This window comes from Balaenoptera acutorostrata, chromosome 5 (assembly GCF_949987535.1).
Source record: "Balaenoptera acutorostrata chromosome 5, mBalAcu1.1, whole genome shotgun sequence".
In the NCBI taxonomy this organism is placed as follows: domain Eukaryota; kingdom Metazoa; phylum Chordata; class Mammalia; order Artiodactyla; family Balaenopteridae; genus Balaenoptera; species Balaenoptera acutorostrata.
Window position 1 is genome coordinate 106,312,015 of NC_080068.1, and position 23,300 is coordinate 106,335,314.

The 23,300-nt window shown below is 53.5% G+C and overlaps 1 protein-coding gene across 2 annotated transcripts in view; it reads left to right on the forward strand.

Annotated features, from left to right (window-relative positions):
• The first annotated feature begins 14,184 nt into the window (after positions 1-14,184).
• Positions 14,185-23,300, forward strand: part of NSG1 (neuronal vesicle trafficking associated 1) — a 31,052-nt gene continuing 21,936 nt past the window's right edge. Inside the window, exons 1-3 of one of the 2 annotated variants that reach the window (XM_057546609.1) lie at positions 14,185-14,366; positions 14,760-14,914; positions 18,602-18,718. In XM_057546609.1, the coding sequence (XP_057402592.1) occupies positions 14,786-14,914; positions 18,602-18,718 (246 nt within the window). In that variant the 5' untranslated portion in view covers positions 14,185-14,366; positions 14,760-14,785. The other variant, XM_057546610.1, reaches the window with a different exon arrangement.

Genomic DNA, 23,300 nt, shown 5'->3' on the forward strand with positions numbered 1-23,300 from the left:
ACAGACATGTGCCTGGAGGGACCTTTTTTTACAACAGAAGAAGGGGAGAAAGGGTGTTGGGAATGGTCCACATCTGTTATGCTGAACCTGCCTGACCCTGTGAGTCAGGAATGTACTCGCTTCAAGGAACAGAAATCCTGCCCTAACAGAGCTTCAGCAAATTAGGCTTTGCTTTTCTTGGACAAGGAGTGCTTGGTTGCTGGTGCAGTGTAGCCATTACAAAGATGACCACACTTTGAGGGTTGCTTTCCATCCTCAGACTTGGAGTCTTACGCACAGAAAAAGGCTGCTGTACCTCCAATCATCATCTTTACATTTAAGGCAGGAAGGAGGATGGAGAGTACTGCCAACGTGTGTGTCCCTCTTCAGCAGAAAAACAAGAGCTTTCCCATAGACACTCCCGGAAGACTGCGTAGAGCCCTCATTGGTCAGGACTGAGCCTCATGGCCTCTCTAGCTTCAAGGGAGTGTGGAAAACCAAGCACTTTGCTTTCCAGCCTCTCCATTACACAGCACATCAAAAGCATGGATATAGGAGTTCCTATACCAATAGTTATTATCACAGTAGTTCACAGAGACTTGTATGTGCCCAAAGATGTTCACTACAGTGTTACTTATCACTGGGAAAAATCATAAACATCCTGCATGTTCAACATGTGTTGTTTGGGTCCCAATTAATAAGCTGATCATTCAGTGTCTGGCCCCAGCACCTGTGTTACTTTATCTGGAAAATAGAAGAAAATATGATTTACCTTTTAGGATTATGGTGAAGACCAAGGATAAGAATAGAGCTTGTCTGGCACGTAGCTGGTGCTTAGTCAACGGTAATGTATCTTAACCTCCAGCCCTCCCACTACTTGCCCCATCTTTTACCAACCAAAAAAAAAGGAGGAATAACCAGTGTCAATGTGTTCGAGGCATCTTGTTAGAAACGTTTCCAGTTGGTTTAGCTTTTAGATCTCAGGAGAGTGAAACTACATATATCCTCTCTCTAAACTCTGGAGGGAGAGGTACCCACTTGGCAGGGTAGGGGTAGCACCAGCTTTGACGCAAGCTGTACTTGGTTGGAATCTGTGTTAGATGACCAGGCTCTACCGTCCTGCGGGGGTCACCTTCAGCCCCTCCTCTGTATCATGGGGAGTAGCGCTGACCTCCCAGGCTGTTGTGAGGTTTCACAAGAAAAGTGCCCCAGGTACAGTGTCTGCGATCTAGTAAACCCCAAACCAGTGCCGGTCCCCTGCTCCTGACATCAGATGTTGGAGGAAGCACGCTGTTCCCAGGCCCCGGGGCATCCTGACATTAGCAGTGAGAATACTGTAACATGTTAAGGGGTTCCATTCCAGTCGAAGTCTCCCTGGCCTGGGCCATCCAGGGCTCCTGGCTAAAAGGTGACCTAATTATTAATGAAAGCTCCAGAGTTGAAAGCTAAGACATAATCCACCCCTGAATGGATTCAGAAGGAGCAGTTAATGGGACAATAAAATTAATCTTGTAGAAAAACACAATTAGCTGTATCATTTATAAATATCATCTCCTTCCTCACAGGGTGAAGCGGGGAGCAAGCAACATAGCCTGAGCTGTTCACAGCCTAGCCTCCGCTTTCACATGGATGGATGCATTTTCTGCTGGGAAAAATGTTTTCATTTCACATTCCAGGGGCCTTGTTAGAGGTTTCAAAGCAATCTTCAGAAGCCAAGAGGACCCAGAGAACAAAATCGACGTCATGGCCCTCCATCTCCCACACCCTGTCTCTTGCCTGTTTCAAGTCATTTCGATGTGATCGAAGCTCCATTTATGGAGAATGTATTCCGCAAGGGGCCCATGCCAGGCATGGGGGTGCCGAACGGATGAGCCCCCGATTCTGCCCTCTCAGGGCTCACAGGAGACGCAAACCCACCCTGAGCTCCCTGCCCCAGCCATGCGACCCTGAGCAGGTACTTCAGCTCGACAAGCCTCGGTTTCCTTACAGGTGCCTCCCTCCTCTCATGGCCCGGGGAGGATCAGATGGACATCTGCAGAGCCCCCACCCAGGCCTGGCCCACAGCAGCCTCAGAGACCAGAAGCCGGGGTGGCTGCCATGGTAGGGAGTGTTATTTATTGAGCGCACGCTGTGTGCCAGGCACTGTTAGCTGCAGAAACCTGAGGGCATCGTATTAGACTCTCATGATGCCCCTCATGGTTCAGGGGAGGAAACTGGGGCTCCAAGAGGGGAAATGACTTACAGCTGGAAAGTGACCAAATCTAGGTTTGAGCCCCAGCCCATCTGGCTTTGAAGCCCAAGCTATTTTCTGAAACATTACTCTCTGATGAGTAATGAAGTTGAGCTTCACTGTGAGCTGACGTCTGCCCCCCGCCTTTCGTATGTTGGAGTCCTAACCCCCAGCACCTCAGAATTGCCTGCATTTGGAGAAGAAGCCTTTAAGGAGGTGATTAAGGTAAAATGGGTAACTAGGGTGGGCCCTGATCCAATCGGACTGGGGTCCTTATAAGAAGAGGAGATTAGGACACAGACACACAGAGGGACGACCCTGTGAAGACACAGGGAGAAGGCGGGCATCCACAAGCCAAGGAGAGAGGCCTCAGGAGAAATCATCTGCACCCACAACTTGATCCCAGACTTCAGCTTCCAGGATGAGAACATAGTACCTGTTATATAAGCCCCCAGGCCGTGGTGCTTTGTTTTTGTTTTGTTTTTTTAACATCTTTATTGGAGTATAATCGCTTTACAGAGGTGTGCTTTATAACAAAGTGAATCAGCTATACATATACATATGTCCCCATATCTGTGGTGCTTTGTTGTGTTGCTGAGGGGAACGAGGAAGTGAGTTTCAACCTAGGGAGGGGGTGAGGTCTTAGAGGATCTGCACATCGGGCGGGCAGGTCTTGAAGTTCATTAGGAGGGACCTGCACAGGCAGGGCGGCTTCTGGTCCCAATCCCAGTGTCTTTCTCAGTCTTGCCCTGAGGCACAGCCTGACTTCCTCGGGAGCTTTTCTTCTCTCAACCCAGCTCCATCCCACCCTTGGGAACTACCCAACCGGGAGACAGAGAGGCTCCCTAACAGGCCCTCAGTCTCTTCTCATGGGTGTGCAAAACACACACAAAAAACACACACGCACACAGGCATACACATGCATGCATACACACGCACACACACAAACACACGCATACGCACACATGAACACCCGTGCACTCACACATGTGCAATTCACACATAGATGCACACGCGCACACATATATACACAGATGGGCTCCTGCACGCACAAAACCCACGCACACACCTGCACACACAGCCACAGTGTCACGAGCCGGCTGACACAATGGTAGAGTGGGTGACTCCTTGGGTTTGAGTCTCAGCCCTGCCACGCCTTGAACAGGTCTTGGTTCCCCATCTGCAAAAGGGCTCTAACCACAGTACCTACACATACGTTCACTGCAAGTATGCTATTTAAATAAGTCGATGTATGTAAAGTCTTGGTACAGTGCCTGTCGTGTAAATGCTATAAAAGAGTTAGCAATTAAGATCCTTATGCCTCAGAATCATTCTGTCCCCACCCGAACTGCCGATGCACCAACCATTTTGTGACCCGATCATCACCACCCCCGTTTTTTGAGATATAATTCACATACCATAAAGTTCACCATTTTAAAGCATACAATTCACTGGTTTTCAGAATATCCACAGAGTGGTGCAACTATTACCACTATCTAATTCTAGAATAGTCTTATCATGGCAAAAAAGAAACCCTATTCTGTTAGCAGTCACCTTCCGTTTCCTCTCCCCCACTCCTCCATCCCCCAGCAACCACTAATCTACTTTCTATTTGTGTGAATTTGCCTATTCTGGACATTCCATACCAATGGGATCATACAATATGCGGTCTTTTGTGACTGATTTCTTTCACTCCGCATAATGTATTCAAGGTTCATCCATGCTGTAGCACGCATCAGTATGTCATTCCTTTTTTTTTTTTTTTTTTTTTTGGCCATGCCAGCCGGCTTGTGGGATCTTAGTTCCCTGACCAGGGATTGAACCCTGGCCCTCAGCAGTGAAAGCTTGAAGTCCTAAACACTGGACCGCCAAGGAATTCCCAGTGCGTCATTCCTTTTAATGAGTAATAGTCTATTGTATGGAGAGACCTCATTTTGTTTATCCTTTCATCAGTTGAGCCCACTTTTCGGCTTTTATGATTCATGTTGGAATGAACATTTGTGTACTCATTTTTGTGTGAACATGTGTTGGGTGCATTCCTAGGAGTGGAATTGCTGGACCCTACGTTCATTCTACATTTGACTTTTGGAGGAACCGCCATGTGTTTTCCACTGTAGCTGTATCCTTTTACATTCCCATTAACAGTGTAGGAGGGTTCCAATTTATTCACATCCTTGTAGATACTAATTATTGTCTCTTGTTGTTGTTATAGCCATCCCCCAACCATCTCTGTGTCTCTCCCTCCTCTCCTTCTCCATGACCTCGTGCCCATTCCTCCTTCACCTTCTGCGTGGCCCATGGTACCACTGAGGGTTTCTAATTTCACGGCTGACTGCCTCAGGATCGCAGTTTTCCCAGGTGCCCCATGATGAACCTCTGTGTTTGCCTAAGTACCTGCAAAGGCTTCTGAGCTGCCCGAGTCACCCGGCAAACATGTTGGAAAGTGCTCATTCCCTTGTCTGTCCCTCAGTTTCCCCAACTGTAAAATGAGATACTGGATTAGATTAGGGTCTCAAACTCAAGTGCCTACAGGGGCCAAGCAGGCAAGGTAGCACAGGTGTAAGGCGGATGGGGGCATGGGGGGGGGTGGGCAGCCATTATCCCTATGCAGCTGATTTTTGCCACATAGGAATACCTCTATTCTTAGATCCCCCAATTTTTCAAAAGAAGGCAGGAAATCTGGATGTTTTGTGCAATCTCCTGGTTTTTCAATATTTCCAATGCAAGCAATTTATTTTAAAGTGCAAACAACCAAAACATATCTGTGTATCTAGCCTAGCCCAGCCTTCAGAATTCCAGTTTGCAAACCTGGAAGCAATGATTCTGAAACCTGTGTGTGCATGGGAATCACCTGGAGGGCTTGTTAAACCAGAGTCTCTGATCCAGCCAGGTCCGGGGTGGAGCCTGAGAATGTGCACGTCTAACCAGTTCCCAGGCAAGACTGCTGCCGCTGGTCTGGGAGCCCCACCTTCAGAATCACAGCCCTGGACTAACACCAAGTTCCATCCCAGCTCTGAAATGCAGGTTCGTGATTCTAGACCCTAGAGTGCGGGCTCTCCTCTCGAGGGGAGGAAGTACCACGTCGTGGATAGGGCTCTGGACAGGAGTTAGCAAGTTCCTGTGATGACCACCCAGCTAAGATGGCAGCACGGAGCAGGTACCCTCCACTCTACCAAGCTTTAATCGTGGAAATTCATGCTTGTGAAATGCTCTGAAAACTCTAAAGGGCTATTTAAAGAAACGCATATGACGTCAAAATATGCACTGGTTTAAGATTTAAAAAAATGTAAAAACATTAAGGAAGTTATTTGGGCTGAAGAGTTTCTGTGTTAGTTTCCCAGGGCTGTTGTAACAAATGACCAAAAACTGGGGGGGGGGGGGGGGCCGGGCTTAAAACAATAGAAATGCACTCTCTCCCAGTTCTGGAGGCCGGATGTTCAAAATCAAGGTGTCAGCAGGGCATGCTCCCTCTGAAGGCTCCAGGGGAGGATCTACTGCATGCCTCTCCTAGTTTCCAGGGGCTAGTGGCAATCCTCAGCATTCCTTGGCTTGTAGCTGCATCTCTCTGCGCCGTGGTCTCTGTCATTACCTGGCCTTTTCTTCTGTATGTCGCCCTGTGTCCCCTCCTCTTCTTATAAGGACACTGGTCATTGGATTTAGGGCCCATCCTATATCCAGGGTGATTTCGTCCCAAGCCTCAACCAATTATATCTGCAAAGACCCCATTTCCAAGAAGGGTCACATTCTGAGGTTCCAGGTGGACATGAATTTTTAGGGAACACCGTTCAACCCACTGCAGCCCGCTTTCTCCTTTTTTTGATTTAGTCTAATAAATTTGGCAATTTGGATATTTTGCTCACAGCAAGTTGGAAAGAGGTAATGGGGGTGACTGGTGAGGATGGTTACCGGCAGCCCCCCGAGGGGACGGAGGCCACAGAGATGTCAATAAATAAGCACTAACCAAGCCCCCGGAGACTGGGGACACTCGGTGCGGGGGGGCTCCCAGCCCTGGGCTACCTGTGCATCTCGTGCAGAAAGCTGACCCCGTTCTTCAAGAAAGGGTAAGATTCTTTTCAACATCCTTTGTTTTGGAAGACAGGGCAACATACCTTGCACGTTAGAATAACTGTGGTGCAAAATGAGGAAAATTGCAATCTTTGGGAAGACCCACCCCCATTCCCCTGCTGGACCAGAGACACAGGGGAACCTGCCTGACAGAGAAAAGGTTATAAATTATGGATGTAAGACAAAAAATCACGCCACGGCCAGGAGTCCTAGCTCAGCTCAGAGCCTGTGGATCAGCCATGTGCTAATTTCGCTGGGCTGCAACTAACCAAATCCCAGCCCCAGCCTCAGGAAAGGATGCATTCTGGACGGAACAGCCCCGTTAGGTCACAGCTGAGCTGCCTGCAGTGCAGCTGGGACTTGTGCTGTGTAGTCTCCGGCACGCTCCCGGGATGCTGTGAATCTTAGACACTCTCCCAGGGACCCTGGCTCCACACAGCATGGAATGTACTGCACTCATCCATCTGTGGGCTTTTTAAAAATTCAATAATTAATTCCACCATACGGTGCTACTACTGTTATTAGGATTTGGCCTTTCTCTGGTTCTTTACTTTGGCAAAGGGCTTTCATGATCATTTACCAGCTAAATAATTTAACACGAGTTATTGTTACAGGCTGGAAACCTGGTTCTTAGCTGGTGCTGGGTGATATGAAAATGCTTCTGAACTGAGCAGGGTAAAAGCTGGATGGAATTACCTGGCCCTGGTAATTTATTCCCCAGGTCGTGTGCAGTACCTTGCTAGACCTCAACATGCTCTCCGTAATTTGGGTTCTGATTCATCCTGGGCCATTCTTTTTATTTATTTATTTATTTTTGGCTGCGTTGGGTCTTCGTTGCTGCGCGCGGGCTTTCTCTGGTTGCAGCAAGCGGGGGTCGTTGCGGTGTGCGGGCTTCTCACTGCGGTGGCTTCTCTTGTTGCAGAGCACGGGCTCTAGGCTCACGGGCTTCAGTAGTTGTGGCATGCAGGCTCAGTAGTTGTGGCTCGTGGGCTCTAGAGCGCAGGCTCAGTAGTTGTGGCGCACAGGCTTAGTTGCTCCGTGGCATGTGGGATCTTCCCGGACCAGGGCTCGAACCCGTGTCCCCTGCATTGGCATGGGGATTCTTAACCACTGTGCCACCAGGGAAGCCCCATCCTGGGCCATTCTTGTCATGGGAGAGTGAACCAAATTGGGGGGGGTGTGGCTTTGAAGGTGGAGGGGAATTAAGTTATGGTTCTAGCCCAACCCCCTCATTTTATGTAAGGGGAAACTGAGGCCCAGGTGGGTTGGTGCTTTGCCCAAGGCCACGTTGCTAGTATGACTCCAACAGGTGGCATAAACTCAGGACCAGAGTTTAGGGTATTCAGATTTAGGGTATTCCCCCTCCCCCGTTTCTGGTCCTAAGTGGAACTTGGAGGAAGGGAGGGAGGGGAAAGCAGAGGCAGCTGGGTTCTCCCATCAGCGGGCAAGAGCATCTGGCCGGGGCTTGGAGCAGAGGGAGGGAGCTGCAGTTTTGATCGGGAATCTACACTTTGACTAGGTTCTTGATATGTCCTGATGTTCTTCTACCAACATACCTTCTGAGCATTGTCTTAACGAGCATATCTCATCTCAGCCTCAGTGGTGTCCTCTGAGAGATGGAATAATAGAACTTCACACAGTGGTTAGAGGGGATTGATAGTCAGTGCCTAGAGAGCACTTACCAGCATTCACTGCCCGTTAGCTACAGTTGGTACAGTCTTTCTACCTAATATTATGGTTCCTTTATCTGTAAAATGGGTATAACAATGCCTGCCCCCTACCACTTCGGAATTTTTGTGAAGCTAGAAAGAAAAAGAAAAAAGATGATGGCAGAGAAAGTATTTCATCCTCCTCCTCCTCATCTAGTTCTTCACCCAGGAGGAGGGGCAGGCCAGGGGGTAGGGGTCTTCCTGGAGGCTCCAGAGAGGGTCGAGGCAGGAGCAAAAAATGTTCTCCCTCGGCATTTGTATCGGTCAAGATGCCAAGAGGTAGCAGGTGCCCCGCTAAAATGGGATCGTTTGAGGAGGGATGTGACCAGGGGCCCAGCAGCTGTGGTCCGGTAGCCGGAGTGAGCACCGGGGAGCTGTGACTATTCCTGGGTCAGCAGGGAGGCAGGGAGAGGGGCCTGGGCTCCTCCTGAGTGACCTTCCTCAAGGGACACTTCAGGGACGTGGCCCACCTTCTTCAGGGCCAGCCTGAGGGGGCTGGGACGCAGGACCCTATTGGCCAGAGGGCACTGAAGTAAGCCATGGTCTGTGCAGGCCCAGACAGAGAGTGGGGCGGCGGGAGCGGGTCTGCAGAGGGCCCAGCACGGCACCGTTGGTGCCCCCAGCGCAGACGGGGTGCCTGGGAGGCGAAGTGCGTGGGGTGGGAGTTCACCCGGTCTGTGAGTTCACCGCCATGGCTCCCTTGGGGGCTGACCCGCCGAAAGCCCCAGGGACAGGTTCTACTTCTCCGCTGAGTGGCTGGCGGCAGCGCACCCTACTCCTGGCTGGCCTCAGCTTCCCTGGATGTAAAATGTGAAACGAGGGTGTGGAACTAGAGGATTATTCAACTTCTGGAAAACCCTTGATCCCAAGATGCGTCGTCATTTGATCTGTATTTCCTCCCCAGGCAGGACCGTGGAGATGTAGCTTCTGAACTTGAACACTCCCCACCCGCCAAATAAAGGGAAACTATTGGATGTTCTCCTTGGAACCGCACGTGCTGCTCCCCTGCCCTCAGCCTCTTCTGTCGGGGGTAGAGAGAGGTGGTGTCGCTCCTCCCTCCCCCTCCCTCCCTGCTGACATGGAAAACCTTGGGGTCAATAGATATTCTTTTAGGTTCCTTCCGCCGGACAGTGACGTTCCTTGTCCTGAATATTTTTCTACTCTATCGTTCTTGATTTTAGGGTTGGACAGGTTTGAATGTTTGAAAGCAGCCTGAGTTGTGCAAACCACAGGAATTTGGAGCTACCAGCATCTTGGAGACGATTACCCAACCAAAAAATTCAACTTCTGCTGACTTTACGTGCATTGATCACCCAGAATGGCAATGCTCTGACCACAAATCCAAAAATGGGATTCCAATGGGAAGGATTTTAAAAATCATCTTTTCTTATATCCCAAATCTTGGAGCTGAGAAAAGGAAACCTTTGTGATCACTCCCGTCATTTTGTAGACGAGAAAACTGAGGTCCAGAGAGTGCCACTCCCCAGAGCCCCATGTCTTTCTTGCTCACAACCCCTGACCCCCATAACCCCGCCAAGGTCAAGGGCCTCACAGCCAAAGCGAGGTTGATCTTAGAAACATTTGGGGAAAATTAGGAACTGCTGAGTGGTTCATTAAGACTCTACAGGCAGCAACAAACAACCCACCCCCCAACTCCCCCCCCCCAAGACTCCTAAAACCCCAAATACACATACAGTTCTGTTTAAAAATGTAAGAGGTCACCAAATGACTTGGAGCCACATAATCCTGTTTATTTAGTTTCTACAAGTACAAAGAAAGGAATAAAAATATCGCTCATTCATTTCTTAACCATTTACTGAGTCCCTAATGCGCGCAGAGGGTTAGGGACTACAAAGGTAAATGAAACACTAAAATCATAAAAATCACTGTATTTATGATTTTGTCTACACATTATACATTTTACAATAAGGTTTGGCATTTTCCAGAAATGAGCATTTGTAACAGGGTTAAACCTAGGAAGGAGAATATCTCAATGATGCTATGGGCCACCTTGCCTTCAGCTTGAATTAGACCGTGAATTTTCTCACTACACACTTGAACTTGGCTTTACAAACCTAACATTTCAATGTCTGAATCTACTGTGAATATAAGATGAGTGGATGCCTACTCCATTTAACATATGGTTCCTGTGTACTAGCTGTGCACCAGGCCCTGTTCTAGGCACGGGGGATGGAGAAATGAAAAATATTTATTTTGCCAGAATTTGCTCCTGTGCTGGGGATCAGGCTGGTTATGGGGAAACTTGCCGGGTGAGCCCAGAGCCTGGCCTGCCTCTGTCCGGCACTGTGTGGCCTGGGACTAGGAATTTACTTCCCTGAGCTACAAAGAGGCTCCTCAGGACCTGGGGAGGATCTCCTTAGTCACTCTGAGCACTAACCCTACACTCGTGACATGCCTCTACCACCTCCTCCTGGCCTCAGCATCACTACCAAGAAGACACTGCAGGGTACCTAATTAGAGGTCAAAGCCATAATAAGAGCCAAAGCAGGTACTGTGTTGTTTTTTTTTTTAAATATCATAATAGATCATTTGAGTCTCACAACACTGTGATGGAGGTATTATTATTATTCTTTCCATTTTCTAGATGGGGAAACTGAGGCACAGAGAAGTTAAGCAACTTGTCCAAAGTCACACAGCTAGAAGCGGGAGAGAGGATTGGAAATCAGACTGTGTCACACTGCCTCCTGCCGTGGCAGCCTGGGCTCCAACCAGTGGGACAAAGAAGGTCGCCGAGAGGCTAGGAAGTGGAAATGACAGGGTCTTGAGTGTTGGGGAGCAACAGTTGGCTGCCCTGCCCGGTGGAAGGTGGATGGGGTGGCGGTTACTGCACTCATCTGCACAGTGATGGATCTGTCCCTAGAAAGGGATCATAACCCTAGAAATGTCCCTAAAAGAGTAATCTAGAAAAACCAAATCCGTGTCAAAAATCCTGTGAATCACTAGGAGTTACAGATTGCTGGTGCTAGGATGAAACTGGGGTCCGAGGGAAGAGCATAGTGTATTTCACAGAGATTTCACTCTGTGGACACTGTAAAAACACCTTAAATCAGTTTGTCCCACAACACAGCTTCACTGGTCCCCAGTTCTGTGACTGTGGCCTCTTCAACCTCATCTCTAGCCAAGACCCTACCCTGCCTGTCCCAGAACCATCTACAACCCTGAGTTCCCCAAATCACTGCACCCTTGCAGGTTTGACGCTTGTGGTAAGCTCAGTGGTGGCTGCCCAAAGACGTCCAAATCTAACCCTCGGAATCTGTGAATATTGCCTTATAGGGCAAATGATGTGATTACAGATTTTTTTCTTAAACATTTTTTATTTCTTTAATGTATCTATTTATTTATTTATTTTTGGCTGCATTGGGTCTTTGTTGCTGCGTGTGGGCTTTCTCTAGTTGCAGCGAGTGGGGGGCTACTTTTCATTGCGGTGCACGGGCTTCTCATTGCGGTGGATTCTCTTGTTGCAGAGCACGGGCTCTACACACGCGGGCTTCAGTAGTTGTGGCACAGGGGCTCAGTAGTTGTGGCGCATGGGCTTAGTTGCTCTGCGGCATGGGGGATCTTCCCCGACCAGGGCTCAAACCCGTGTCCCCTGCATTGACAAGCGCCACCAGGGAAGCCCCATGATTACAGATTTTGAGAGAACATTATGCTGGATCATCCCAGTGGCCCCAAAATCCAATGACAAGTGCCCTTACAGGAGACACAGAGGAGAGGAGGGGGCAGGGCGATCACAGAGGCAGAGACTGGAGGGATGCGGCCACAAGTCTAGCAATGCCTGGGGCCACCGGAAGCTGGCAGAGGCAGGAACAGATTCTCCCCTGCAGTCTCTACAGGGAGTGTGGCCTGGCTGACCCCTTGATCTCGGACTCTGGCCTCCAGAGCTGTGAGATGATACATTTGTTGTTTTAAGCCCTCCAGTTTGGGGTAATTTGTTACAGCAGGCCTGCGAAACTGACATCTGCCTACACATGCATCCCCACCTGGGAGACCTTCCGCCCTCTCTGCTCTCCCTCGGGTCCCCCTGGAGAATTTCATACTTTGCCCACAGTCTCCTGCCTTCTCCCCCGGCAGTGGACGAGGTCGCTCCCACTGGCGGGCCCTCTGCTCCTTCGGAAGCCTTGCCATTTCATTTCCCTTGTCCATCAGCTGCTGATGGGGGGGGCGCTGCGTGTCTTGTGCATTGCATTGTCCACGTGTGTGCCCTTCACCGAGTCTGGTGCGGACTGGGCACCCACAAAAATCCCACACAGAACGAAGCTGCAGAGTCCCAGTGACAGGCACCAGTCAAAACCCAGGACAGCGTGAAAAAGCAACTGGCGACTGTCCCCTGCTGTTTCTGGGACACCAACCATGGGCCATACTTGTCTCTGTCCTCCTCAGCTGACAGAGCCTTTGAGGGGGAGAGGGGTCCACACAGGGCCCAGGAGGCCCACCCTGCAGCTCCCTGTGTGGGATTCTGACTGCATTGTTTGTGTGTGTGCGTGTTGGGGCCTAAGATGGGGACAAAGCTATTCCCTCGGTGAATGAAGCCCACAAGGTTTCTTGTGATCTGTAAGCTTAGTCTGGCCAGGGACGCACCTAAACCAGCACCTGAGCAGATTCTAGCTACTCTTCCTCAACTACTGCAGGAAGTAACAAAGCGTCAGGGGGGAGGCTCCCCTGGTCCCCTGTAAGAACCCGGACCACACACAGATGCCTTATCGCTGTACCAGTCCTGCGTTCAAAGGGCCTTTGCCAGAAGGATGCTGATGCCAGGCCCCCAGGTGCCTGCGTCTGGGACACCGGCCCTTCCTGGGCTGGCCAGGGGTAGTGTGCGCCAAGAGCCTGGGTCCTGCCAGGTTGCCCTGTGGTCAAAGGCTCACGTGGACCCTGCTGAGGACTTGGGCCCAGTTAAGAGAAATCCAGGCACCTCATCTGCTTGTGCCCTCCCGGGGATTTTGAAATCAAGGTGCCCATGGCCAGGTTCCTAGACTGACCTGGTGGCTCAAGGCTCAGCAGGCAGTGAGGGAACAGTGAATAGTGTTCCTGTTCTCTAGCTCTATGGAGAGGAGGTTCTGCCGGGGTGGTCCTCTCATGGCTTTCAGGAGGCAGATGGAAAACGCTGGGTCTCAGGCCATCAGCCACGCAAAACAGAATCAGGCAAAGGGTGTCAAAGTGAGACTTTGGGGGACACCTACTCTGTGTCCTAGCAGGGCCCCAGCAGGACACAGGGGCCTGGGAGGTGCCCGTTTTCCAGCAGCAGCCTTCCTTCCGCACCTGGTCTTGTTCTCCGAAACCCCGCAGTTTCTCATCCGGGGAGCCCTAGGCTAGGGCTGGTTGGAAGTCTATAAAATGGGGCCCTAATCTGGGCAGCTGCGACAGTGGCCCCGCTGGGGGGAGAGAGGGCCAACGGATCGGGTTAGAAACCCGCTTCTTCGTTCCAGGACGCCCCTTCTCTGCGCCCTGGATGATCGAGGCTGCGGCTGCCGGGAGCGGACCCCAGCTTTATCTTCCGACCAGACCAGAGAAACGCTCCAACGCGTCACGCGAAGCGCTCTCTTTACCCTGGATACCTTCCCTCCCGCTACCCTGGGCGTCCCCCCACATCCGGACACCGTCCCCAGCTCTGGAGAGCGCTCCCTCCACATCCTGTACCACCGAAAAACTACCCCCTCCATTCCCATCCGAGCCTCCTTTCACCAGGGACACGCCCTCTTTTTGTCGCCCTCTCCCCAACCCAGCCACGCACTAACCAGACCACGCTCTGGTCTCTGCCACCGCCCACCGCCTCCTGGAACCCTACCCCGCAGGACCCTTCCCTATCCTTCAGGACTCCCAGATCGGCTCGGCTGCAAGGGGGGCACCTTTCCCCCCACTTTGGGGGATCGCTCCATCCCTAGGATCCCCTCGCCCCTCTCTCGCTTCGAATCGCCTTGCGCCCCGGCCGCCGCCCCGGGGTTCCGCAGCCCGCACCTCTCTTTCCCCCATCCCCGGCCTCCAGCCCTGTGGCGCCCTCCCGCCGCTCCGAGCCTCCCATCCGGGGCGCGATCCCATCCCCCTTATCGCCCCCCACGCCGAGGTCCCGGCGACTGCGGGGTCCACAGGGAGCGCCCCACTGCGCCCGCCCCGCGCTTCTTTGTGCGGCCGGCGCGCGCGCGCTGCGTCAAGGCTGCCGCCGCCGCCACACGCACGCACTCACCGCGCGCAGTTAACCCCCGGGAGCGGCAGGAAGGGAGGTGGCGAGCGGGGGGAGGGAGCCCAATCGCGCGGCGCCCCCGCCCCGGCCCGCGCGGCGCCGCCTCTGCCATTGCTGTGAGCGGGAGCGGGCGACGCGGAGGCTCGGAGTGCGGTCGGAGTCCAGACCTGCCGGAGCCGGGCGTGGGGTGAGTGCTGGCCGGCAGGCGGGGCCGCGGGGCGCCCGCGTTGGACCCTTCCGCCGGGGAGCCGGGTACAGGGCCGCGCATCTCCCCAGGTGGGAGGGACAGGGGTCCCTGGGCAGGTCACCGGCGCGGCGTCTCCAGGACCGGGGACGCGTCTAGACCCGCGGGCAGGGGCGGCGCCCCCTCCCCGGCTGCTAGGCGTCCCTGAGCTCGGCGCTTTCGCCCAGCGGGTGAGTCCGTAAATACACAGCACCCACCCCCCAGCCCTCGGGCCGCGACCTCTGCGTCCTCACGACCCCTCCTCGGAGACGAGGCGGGGGCCGGAGAGCTCGCCGACGCCCGGGACAGCGGTTGGGTCCTGCTCGCGGTGACTCCCGCCCGGCCCTCGCTCCGCAGGCGTCAGCCTCGGGTCTCCCGGAACCATGGTGAAGTTGGGGAACAATTTCGCGGAGAAGGGCACCAAGCAGCCGCTGCTGGAGGATGGCTTCGACACCATCCCCCTGATGACGCCCCTTGATGTCAATCAACTGCAGTTCCCGCCCCCGGATAAGGTGAGAGGCCCCCGGCACCCAGGACCGCCGGGTGCGCACCCCCAAATCTCGGGTGGCGGCCGCAACAAAAGAAACGCGCCGCGTGCGCTGGGGACGCGAACTGGGGGCAGGCTCGGGCGATGTGGAGGACGCCCCTCGGAGGACCACGTACCCGCGCGGGATTCTGGATCGGGTGATCTGGCTCTCCCCCCACCCCCGCCCCGCCTTAGATGACAGCTTCTTCCTGACAATGGAACGCGGTCGCGGAAAGGTCCTTTCTTGATTTTCGTGGGACTCTTGTCCGAGAGAGGCCCCTGGCCCCTCCACCTACAACCCAGCCCCGCTCGTCCCTGCCCCGGGGTACCAGGGGCTCTGGTTCTGGGGTGAGCCCAGGAGTGGTGCGGCTGCCCGTCGTGCCTTCCCGGATGATGCAGTTTCAGCCCGATTTGCCCCTTTGGGGTGGAGAGGCCCCTCTCCTTGGCCAGATGGGCCCTCCCTAGGGGCTGAATCCCCCTCCTTACCCTCTGCGCCCACCCCTCCCACATCGGCGGTAGATGCGGCAGGGTGTGCGCTCCTACACCGCCTCCTTCCTCTCTTTGTTCCTTTTGTGAAATCTCCAAATAAGCACTCGTGCTCCTCATTATTAGGGTAACTGGGGACAGCCATTCATCATCCTTCCCTTAAAGTGGGATTTTTTTCTTTTTTCTTTTTGTTGAATTTAAGGAATCCCCTCTTTCTTGAATACCGCCTGCAATCAAGTAGTTTCTGTGGTCATTAAGAGCAATATTTTCCAGAGTTAACATTAAAAACGTTTAAACGTCTAGACAATTATATTGTAAAACTCAAACCTAAAATTATCCACACACATCCATTCTGACCACCTTGCTGCTTTTTAAAATCATCCCAGCCACGAGGAAGCACACTCTGTTCCCCCAAGTGTGCTGGCGTTTATTGTTTAATTTAATGCCTGGCAGGGAGGTTCTGACTCAGGGCTTGTCGTTTACTGGGGCATGTTGGTGATTGCTGGCCGTGGGGCAGGGGTGGGGATGAGAGACTGTCCCTGCCATGGGTCCTTCCTTTCTGCAGGATTCCGTTATTCCCATGGTGGGCCGTTTGATAGCCTTACTCAGCTCCCCAAAGTGGTTTTGATTCCCCCAACTCTGTTGTCTTGTGTTTGGGTAGGAGAGCAGGGGGCAGGGGCCAGAGCGATGCTGGAACAGGTGTTTTATTTCAAGAAAAGAGGATCAGCTGGTCACACCTGTGCACCCGGGTCACGTGGGGCCACTCTGGGGCATTGATGGTCCAAAAGAAGCTTTGTGGGAGGGGCAGGGCTGCCTGAGGACTCGGCTTCCGCCTCCCCCTTCCCTGTCTAGGTGTCAGACTTGCCCAGTTAGCACAGCCTGGCGCCACCGTGCCCACCTTCCCCTCCTGCCTCAGCCTGTGCCAGGGACACCGCATCCCCAGGCAGCACCTCCGTCAGGTGATTCCCTCCACTCAGCCTCCGCTTTCGTCCTCAGTCTGTTCCATTCCAGAACCGTCTGGCACATAGTTGGCTTATACCAGGGAGGAGGTTTCAGGCAGGTATGAAATTCTGGCCAACCAATCAGGCCATCCGGGATAGCCTAAGCAGCTCTGAAGGTGACGAGTCTCCCATCCCTGACATGCTCCAGAGATGCTCCAGAGATGGGCATTCTAGCAGGGAGTGATGGTTGGGCCAGATTTCTGAGGTCACAGATGAGGAAACCGAGTCTCCAGGAGTTTATAGGATGTGTGCAAGGTCACTCGGCTGAAGGCTACCATCCTCCAGAACGTGGAAGCTCTGGCGGGGCCCCTTGCTCTGCCCTGCTTGCAGCCGGACTGCACTCTCACGAGACATCTCTTAACCCGAACAGCGGCAACGTGTTGCTCCCAGCTAGGGTTCAGGGAGGTGATGTCACCTGTCCCAGGGGACACGTGTCCGAGGGCAGATAACACAGTTAAGGTTGTAAATAGAATGCGTGCTGAGCGCCGAGGTTCTGAGTTGCAACAGTGCCAGTAGTCACAGAGCTGGTAGTAGCCTCAGGGCCAGTCTCAGCTGACGTGTTTGAATGCTTATTACTCACCAGGTACTTGTCTGCATGCTTTATGGCTTTCAATTACTTTAACACACTGACGTTAGGAGGTAACTACCACTGTTACCCCATTTTACAGATGTGGAAATGGAGGCACAGAGAGTTTAAGGAACTTGTCCGAAGTCACCTAGCCTGTTAGTGGCAGAGGCAGATGGAATCCGGGCTGATGGGATCCTGACCGGGTCCCCACTGGGCTCAGGGTCCCGTGGATTCCCTCCTCTTCACATTAGCCCTACCAGATAGGCCTTGCACCCATATCACAGGCCGGAAAACTGAGGTTCCAAGTAGCCAAGGGTGTGCTCAGGGTCCCACAGCTACTCAGGTACAGTTGGGGTTCGAGGATGGCAGGGTGAGGCCCAGGTGCTGCCCCCAGAGATGGGTGCCCCCAGGGTGGGCACGCAGGCTGTCACACTGGGTGCAGGGAGAGCTGCATGTAACGGAAGGAAGGAAGGAGGCAAGAGTGTGCTTAAAAGGGGTGTGGCCCTTGGATCACTTTTCAGTGTCTCATGGCGTGGGCCACTTTCTTCCTGAGGCTGGGTCTGGTGTCACTGCTCAGTCTGGGAGCGCCCACAATGTCCTGAGTGCTTGTTCTGCCCTGGGTCCCACCATCACGGAGGGCAGTGTGTCCCCACACTGTGGTTCACCCAGTGAAGGGCGTTGTCACTTGGGTGAGCAAGAGGGTGGGGGGCTGTCTCTCTCCAGTCCAACTTCCTGGCTCCTGCTCTGGGGGGTGGGCGTTTGGGGACTAGACACACATATCCCCTGGACACTGCTCCCGGACGCCTCGCCTCCCCGTCCAATGGGGACAGAGAAGGAAACAGTCCTGGCAACAGGGTGTGATGGGGGCAGTGATGGTGCGGAGAGGCTGTGAGCATCCGAGGGTGGAGGCTTGAGGGGTGGGTTGGGGCGCAGCTGAAGCTGGGGGTGGTGTAGGGAAAGGGCTTGCCCGGGGCAGAGGCAGAGCAGATTTCGTGGTTGGAAAAACATCTCCCGCTTCACAGTGGAGAGTGGAGGGGGGACAGAGCAGGGAGACCCTTTAAGGGCTGTTGCCAAGACAAGGGAGAGAGGAGGATGGTGGGGCAGCGACAGACTCCCCAAGGTCGATTTGCTTGAAGGCTGGCTGCCTGCGCCTTCCTAGTGCTGGAGGGAAATAGTGCCCTTGAATCTTCTTGTTTTACCCGTGGCGGCACATGAAGACCAGTGAAAAAATCAACGCATCCTTCCCACCACCTGGGCCGATGAAGCTCTGGGCAGCGAAGGGAGCACCAAATTAGGAGTCAGGAGCCCTGCTGACTACTCTTAGCCCTGCCACCTACTAGCTACGTGGCCTTGACCAACGTACTTAACTTCTCTGCCCCTCCGTTATCATTTTTCCCTCCTGGGGCTGCTACCAGGATTACTAATGGGTAATTTCTCTGAAAGTCTTGGCACGGAGGAGATTTCTAATAAGTGGTGGCTGTTCTCACTCTTTCTGTGAAATGCTTCCTGGTGAAATGGTGACTTTGAACGAGGGTTTCCCCACCTGTCCTCTCTGGACAGGTGTGTCTGAATGTATCTGGCTGTACTACTGACGGTTTGCTTCTGTTTCCTGGACAAGGTGGTCGTGAAAACTAAGACTGAATATGAACCTGACCGCAAGAAAGGCAAAGCACGTCCTCCCAAGATAGCTGAGTTCACCGTCAGCATCACCGAGGGTGTTACCGAGAGGTTCAAGGTGAGTGGCCCTGGAAGCGGGTGAGATGCTGCTTTTGCCCCCAGGAGGGGTCCACTGAGCTGCAGAGATGACCTGTGGAGTGATGGGAACAGGACGAGACACCGATAACGGGCTGCCCCAGATGTGCAAAATTGACCTTGTGGTTTTTAAAATTTCTTCTTTCTTTCCCTTAACTTCCAAAATGATCAGTATTACTTAGTTTTAATAACGGGGAAGACCCATCCCTAAACTTTCTTTTAGGCAAAGGTTATAAACATACAACAGATCACTTACCAAACATTAAAATCCCTTCAGCTCCGGGAGGAGGGCAGACAATAACAAAAGGGCAACCCATCGCACTTACTTAGTGCAAGACCCAATTGGAGCCTTGGCATGTGCAGGCTCAGCTAAGCATCCCTCCCCAGGGGGTCAGTACTATCCGTGTAACCTATTTTGCAGATGGGGAAGTTGAGGCACAGGGTGGTCTCAGCTCTACGTGGCAGGACCAGGAGTCAGAGGTGGTCCACTGCGGAGCCCCTGTGTTCACACTCCATCTGACAGGATGTGGAGGGGTGGGGCCTGGCTGGCCCTGTACATGGGTTGCTGGAAGTGCTCACTTCGGGGAGGGAAACCTTGCTCTGGACCGTTCTTCAGGGAAGAACAACTGCTGAAAGGGGCGGGATTGCAGCCAGGCCTGGACACAGAGCCTTCTCCCCTGAGTCTGGGTGGCCTCTGAGGATGGAAGCAGCTGTGTTGGTTGAGGAACAAGTTAGGATATTGATCTTCTGGAAACTTGTTCTTTGGGAAACATGAGAGATGGTAAAATGGAGGCCCTCACCTAGATTCAGAAGGGTGATGTGGGAGACATAAGTGGGTCACCCAGGCCTTGAAGGGTGGCCTTGGCTGGCTCCCTGGTTGCCACCCACGTGGATGTGTGAGCCGCGTCTGTATGCTGGGTGCATGGGCACCTGCCCACCCCCATGCCCTGCAGTTTCCAAAGCCCCTTTGCATACTGCATCCTGTTTGTTCTCCATGACAAACCTGTGAACTGGTTAAGAGATGAAAGTGAAGCCCAAGGAGTGAGGTGGCCTTGTGGGGTGATTGGGGATGCCAGGGCGTAATGTGACTTTACATCCTTCCCATCACTCCGTGCTGCCTCCCTGGGCTGGAGGAAAACCATACAGGGGCCGGCCAAGCCAGCGGGCGCCATCAGAGTCGTTGCCGTTTGTGTCTGTGGGGTGTTTACTTGTGTTAGCTCATCTAATCCTCCCAGCAACCCTCCCCGAGAAGCAGGTACTATTGGTATAACCCATTCTATAGATGGGGAAGTTGAGGCACAGAGAGAGAGGCCTGCATCTGTGATTTCTGTTGGTGGCCTAAGGAGGGTGTATAGGTTGAGATGCTCTTCTGGCGGCTCCTGGCTTGGTAATTCATCCGTGTTGTGAGGTTCACGGGGGCCAGGTTGGACTGACCTAAGGTCAGTATCTCTCTACCGCTCTGGCCAGCTGCTTGGCATGTGCCTCATCTGCTGCCACTTGCATGACCTGCCCTGTCCACACCCGGGGATCGACCCCTGGCTGAGGCAGAGGTGACCTCAGTTTTAAGGTCATGATAGCCATCATCCCGATGGCAGACACCATCTGGATATCTGAGCGTGTCTGGGTTTGTCATCCCTGACTTGAACTCTGCCTCTCCTGGCCCCAGCATTTTGGGTGTCCACAAAGCAGGGTGCAGTGTGACACTTGAACAGCTATCCCTTCATCTGTTGGTTGCATGCCAGGCTGTGTCCCCACCTCTGGGGTCCTTTGTTGGTGCTTTTCATGCACGCTCACCTGATGCAGGTCCCCAGGTCCCTTGTTTAAGGCATGGGTGACGCACATGGGCCATCAGGGCTCTCAGCAGCCACAGCTGGGCCTTTGTGTGGTTCCCTGGCTCCGGGTGCCCGGAACCTGAGGACCCAGAAGATCCGTGCCTGCCCCAGTGGATCGGGCTGTGGTGGCACAAGTCCTGCCTTCTCTGCTCCCACCTCCTGGGATGTCTAAGAATGTCTAAGAAGGTGGTATATGCACTTGGTGTTCAGTGGATTATTGCAGTGCAGCGGCCATGTCCCCAGTTCTATACGTCAGCCAGGCATGTCTGTGCACTTAGATCTGTGGCCTCCCTGTGATTCACAGCCACCCTGAAGGGGGCGTCATTGCCTCTTTTGCAGATGGGGTACTCCCCATGACTCTACCTCTGAGGCAGCACCCTTCCTCACATCTCCTGCCATACACACCTCCCTATGGGCCCCAACTTCCAATTCCCAGACCCCGTTCCCCTTCCATCACCTTCCAGTGCCAGCTCAGATATCACCACTGCCATGAAGCCTCCTGGGATTAACCTCATTCTCCTGGTGTTTCCACCGCCCTTTGTAACGAGGCAATAACAGCATCTAACAGTAGTGGAGTGCTCCCATGAGCCAGACTCTGGGTCAAGCTCGTTATGCTTATGATCTCATTTTATACTCAGAAACCTCATGAGGCAGGCACCATTATTATCTCCATTTTACAACTGAGGGAAAACCGAGGCGGAGATCTTGAACCCAAGCAGCCTGCTCTTGGCTGTAACACCTGAGGTCCGCGTGGCTTCTGGAGGACACATTTGCATGGGATGCTTTCAGCCCCAGGCAGCCTATTGCGCTGCTGGATTGTTCTGCTTCTAAGAAGCCTTTTCCTTTGTTGATTCAAAACACTTCCCAGTGACTGCTGCCCTGTGGCCTCGATCCGAACACAAGTCGCCCTCCTTCACAGCAGCCTTCGGATATGGGGGGGCCCACGTACCCCGAGTCCTCCCCCGTGTGAGCATCATTTTTCTGCCTTCCTTTCCTTTTATGTCACAGTGACCAGACCCCTTTCCCTGGCTCATGCTTCTCTCTGGGTGTGAGGCCTGTGACCTGGTGTCCCAGTGAGTGGGATGAGTGTCCAGTGGGGTGGCCCTGGTAAGCAAAGGCCCCCTGACCTGAGTTGGTGACCTGGGGGAGAGCCAGAGCATAGCGCCCCCTGAGCCACCGTCAGGCAGACGGTGCGGGGCTCTGGGTGCAGACAGAACTTACCAGCCCCTCTGTGTCGGGCAAGAGAGGAGCTCCCTGATGCCTCCCCTCTGGTGCTGGACACATGTGCAGTGACAACTCCGTAAGTCAGGGGATGACTGACTGGGCTGTCGGCCCCCAGTGATGGGGACTTGGTGAGATTTCCAGGGACCCTCGCTTGTTGGGTAAGTTTGATGGCAGCTCCTGAGGGAGCCCTCTCTGGGCCTTGAGTGGGTGTGAGCCCTTTACAGGCGATCACACATTCAGCAGGTGACCTGCCCAGGGTCCCACAGTCAGTGCGAGGGGACCTGGCCAGCTTGACCCAGAGGCCTGTGGGCCTGAGTCGCTCAGCTGAATGACCTGCGTCGTGCACACCTCCTGCCTTTGCTCCAGGGCCCTCCTGAACAGGAAGCTGGTTTACCGGGCTTCCTGCGTGCTGGCCATGGGGTCTGTGCTCCCTGCGTGCCGGCCATGGGGTCTGTGCTTGGGAGGTGGCCTCCAGGTGTGGTCTTGGGCCACCTGTGTTGGAATCACCTGAGGTTCGATTTTAACAGAGAGACCCTGGCCCCCGGGGACGTGGATTGTAACAAGCTCTCCAGATGATCCTACTGAGTTCGTGACCCTTTATGGGTGGGCTGCGTTCCAGCACCAGGACGGGGCAGGCTCAGGAGGGCTGGTGCCTTTTGGAAATGCTAAGGGTGCTGGCCTTTCTGGAATGTTCTCTCGGCCTTTTACTGCCCAGTTGTGTTTCTGCCATCTCTGAATGCACGCACACAGTGAGGCGCGCTTCCGTGGTGGGAGACGTCAGCTGGCTGAGGGCTGGGGGCTGTCTTTTGGAAAACTGGGATGCGTGTGGGCAACGGAGAGGAGGACCTACACCCCTGCCCCCCATCCCACTTGAGGGCCATCACAGCTGTGGCTGGAACAGAACCTCTTCCTCACCCTGCTGGTGATGGGGCAGCTTCCATGTGGCTCCCCAGCCCAACTGTCTCCTCGTTCTTTTCGGCTCCGTGTGTGAATCGCAGAAATGAAATCGTGCCTTTCAGCTGTTGAAGCAACAAGTAGATAACATGTCCCCCTTTTGTCTGTAATTTGTGTAGTTCAGGAGCGAGGTGCCGCTGCTCTGCTCCTCATCTTTATGTACCTTTAGATGGCATCCTCGAGATGAGATGTCTTTTTGGATGTTGCTTTATGATTATCACCCGGGGATTAATCTCTTGGCTGCGAGGTTGCTAGGCTGGTTGCTAGGTAACCGCTGGCTGGGGAGAGGGTTTTCTGAGGCTCTGCCACACTGGGATTGCTGGATGAGTCACCCAGAGGTGGCCCGAAGTCTAGGCTTCCGAAGAGGTTAGTGTCAACGAGGAAAGCAGTTGTTTAATTAATTGGAGGTGTATCTATGCCGAGAATAAACACGGGCCTGAGATGTTTCTCAAATTAACTAAACCTAAACAGTGTTTTAATTGCACAGTCCCCCTCACCCATGCAGAGCGGCGTGCTGCAGTGCTGCTGAGGCTGCTTCTTAACGCTTGGAGGATG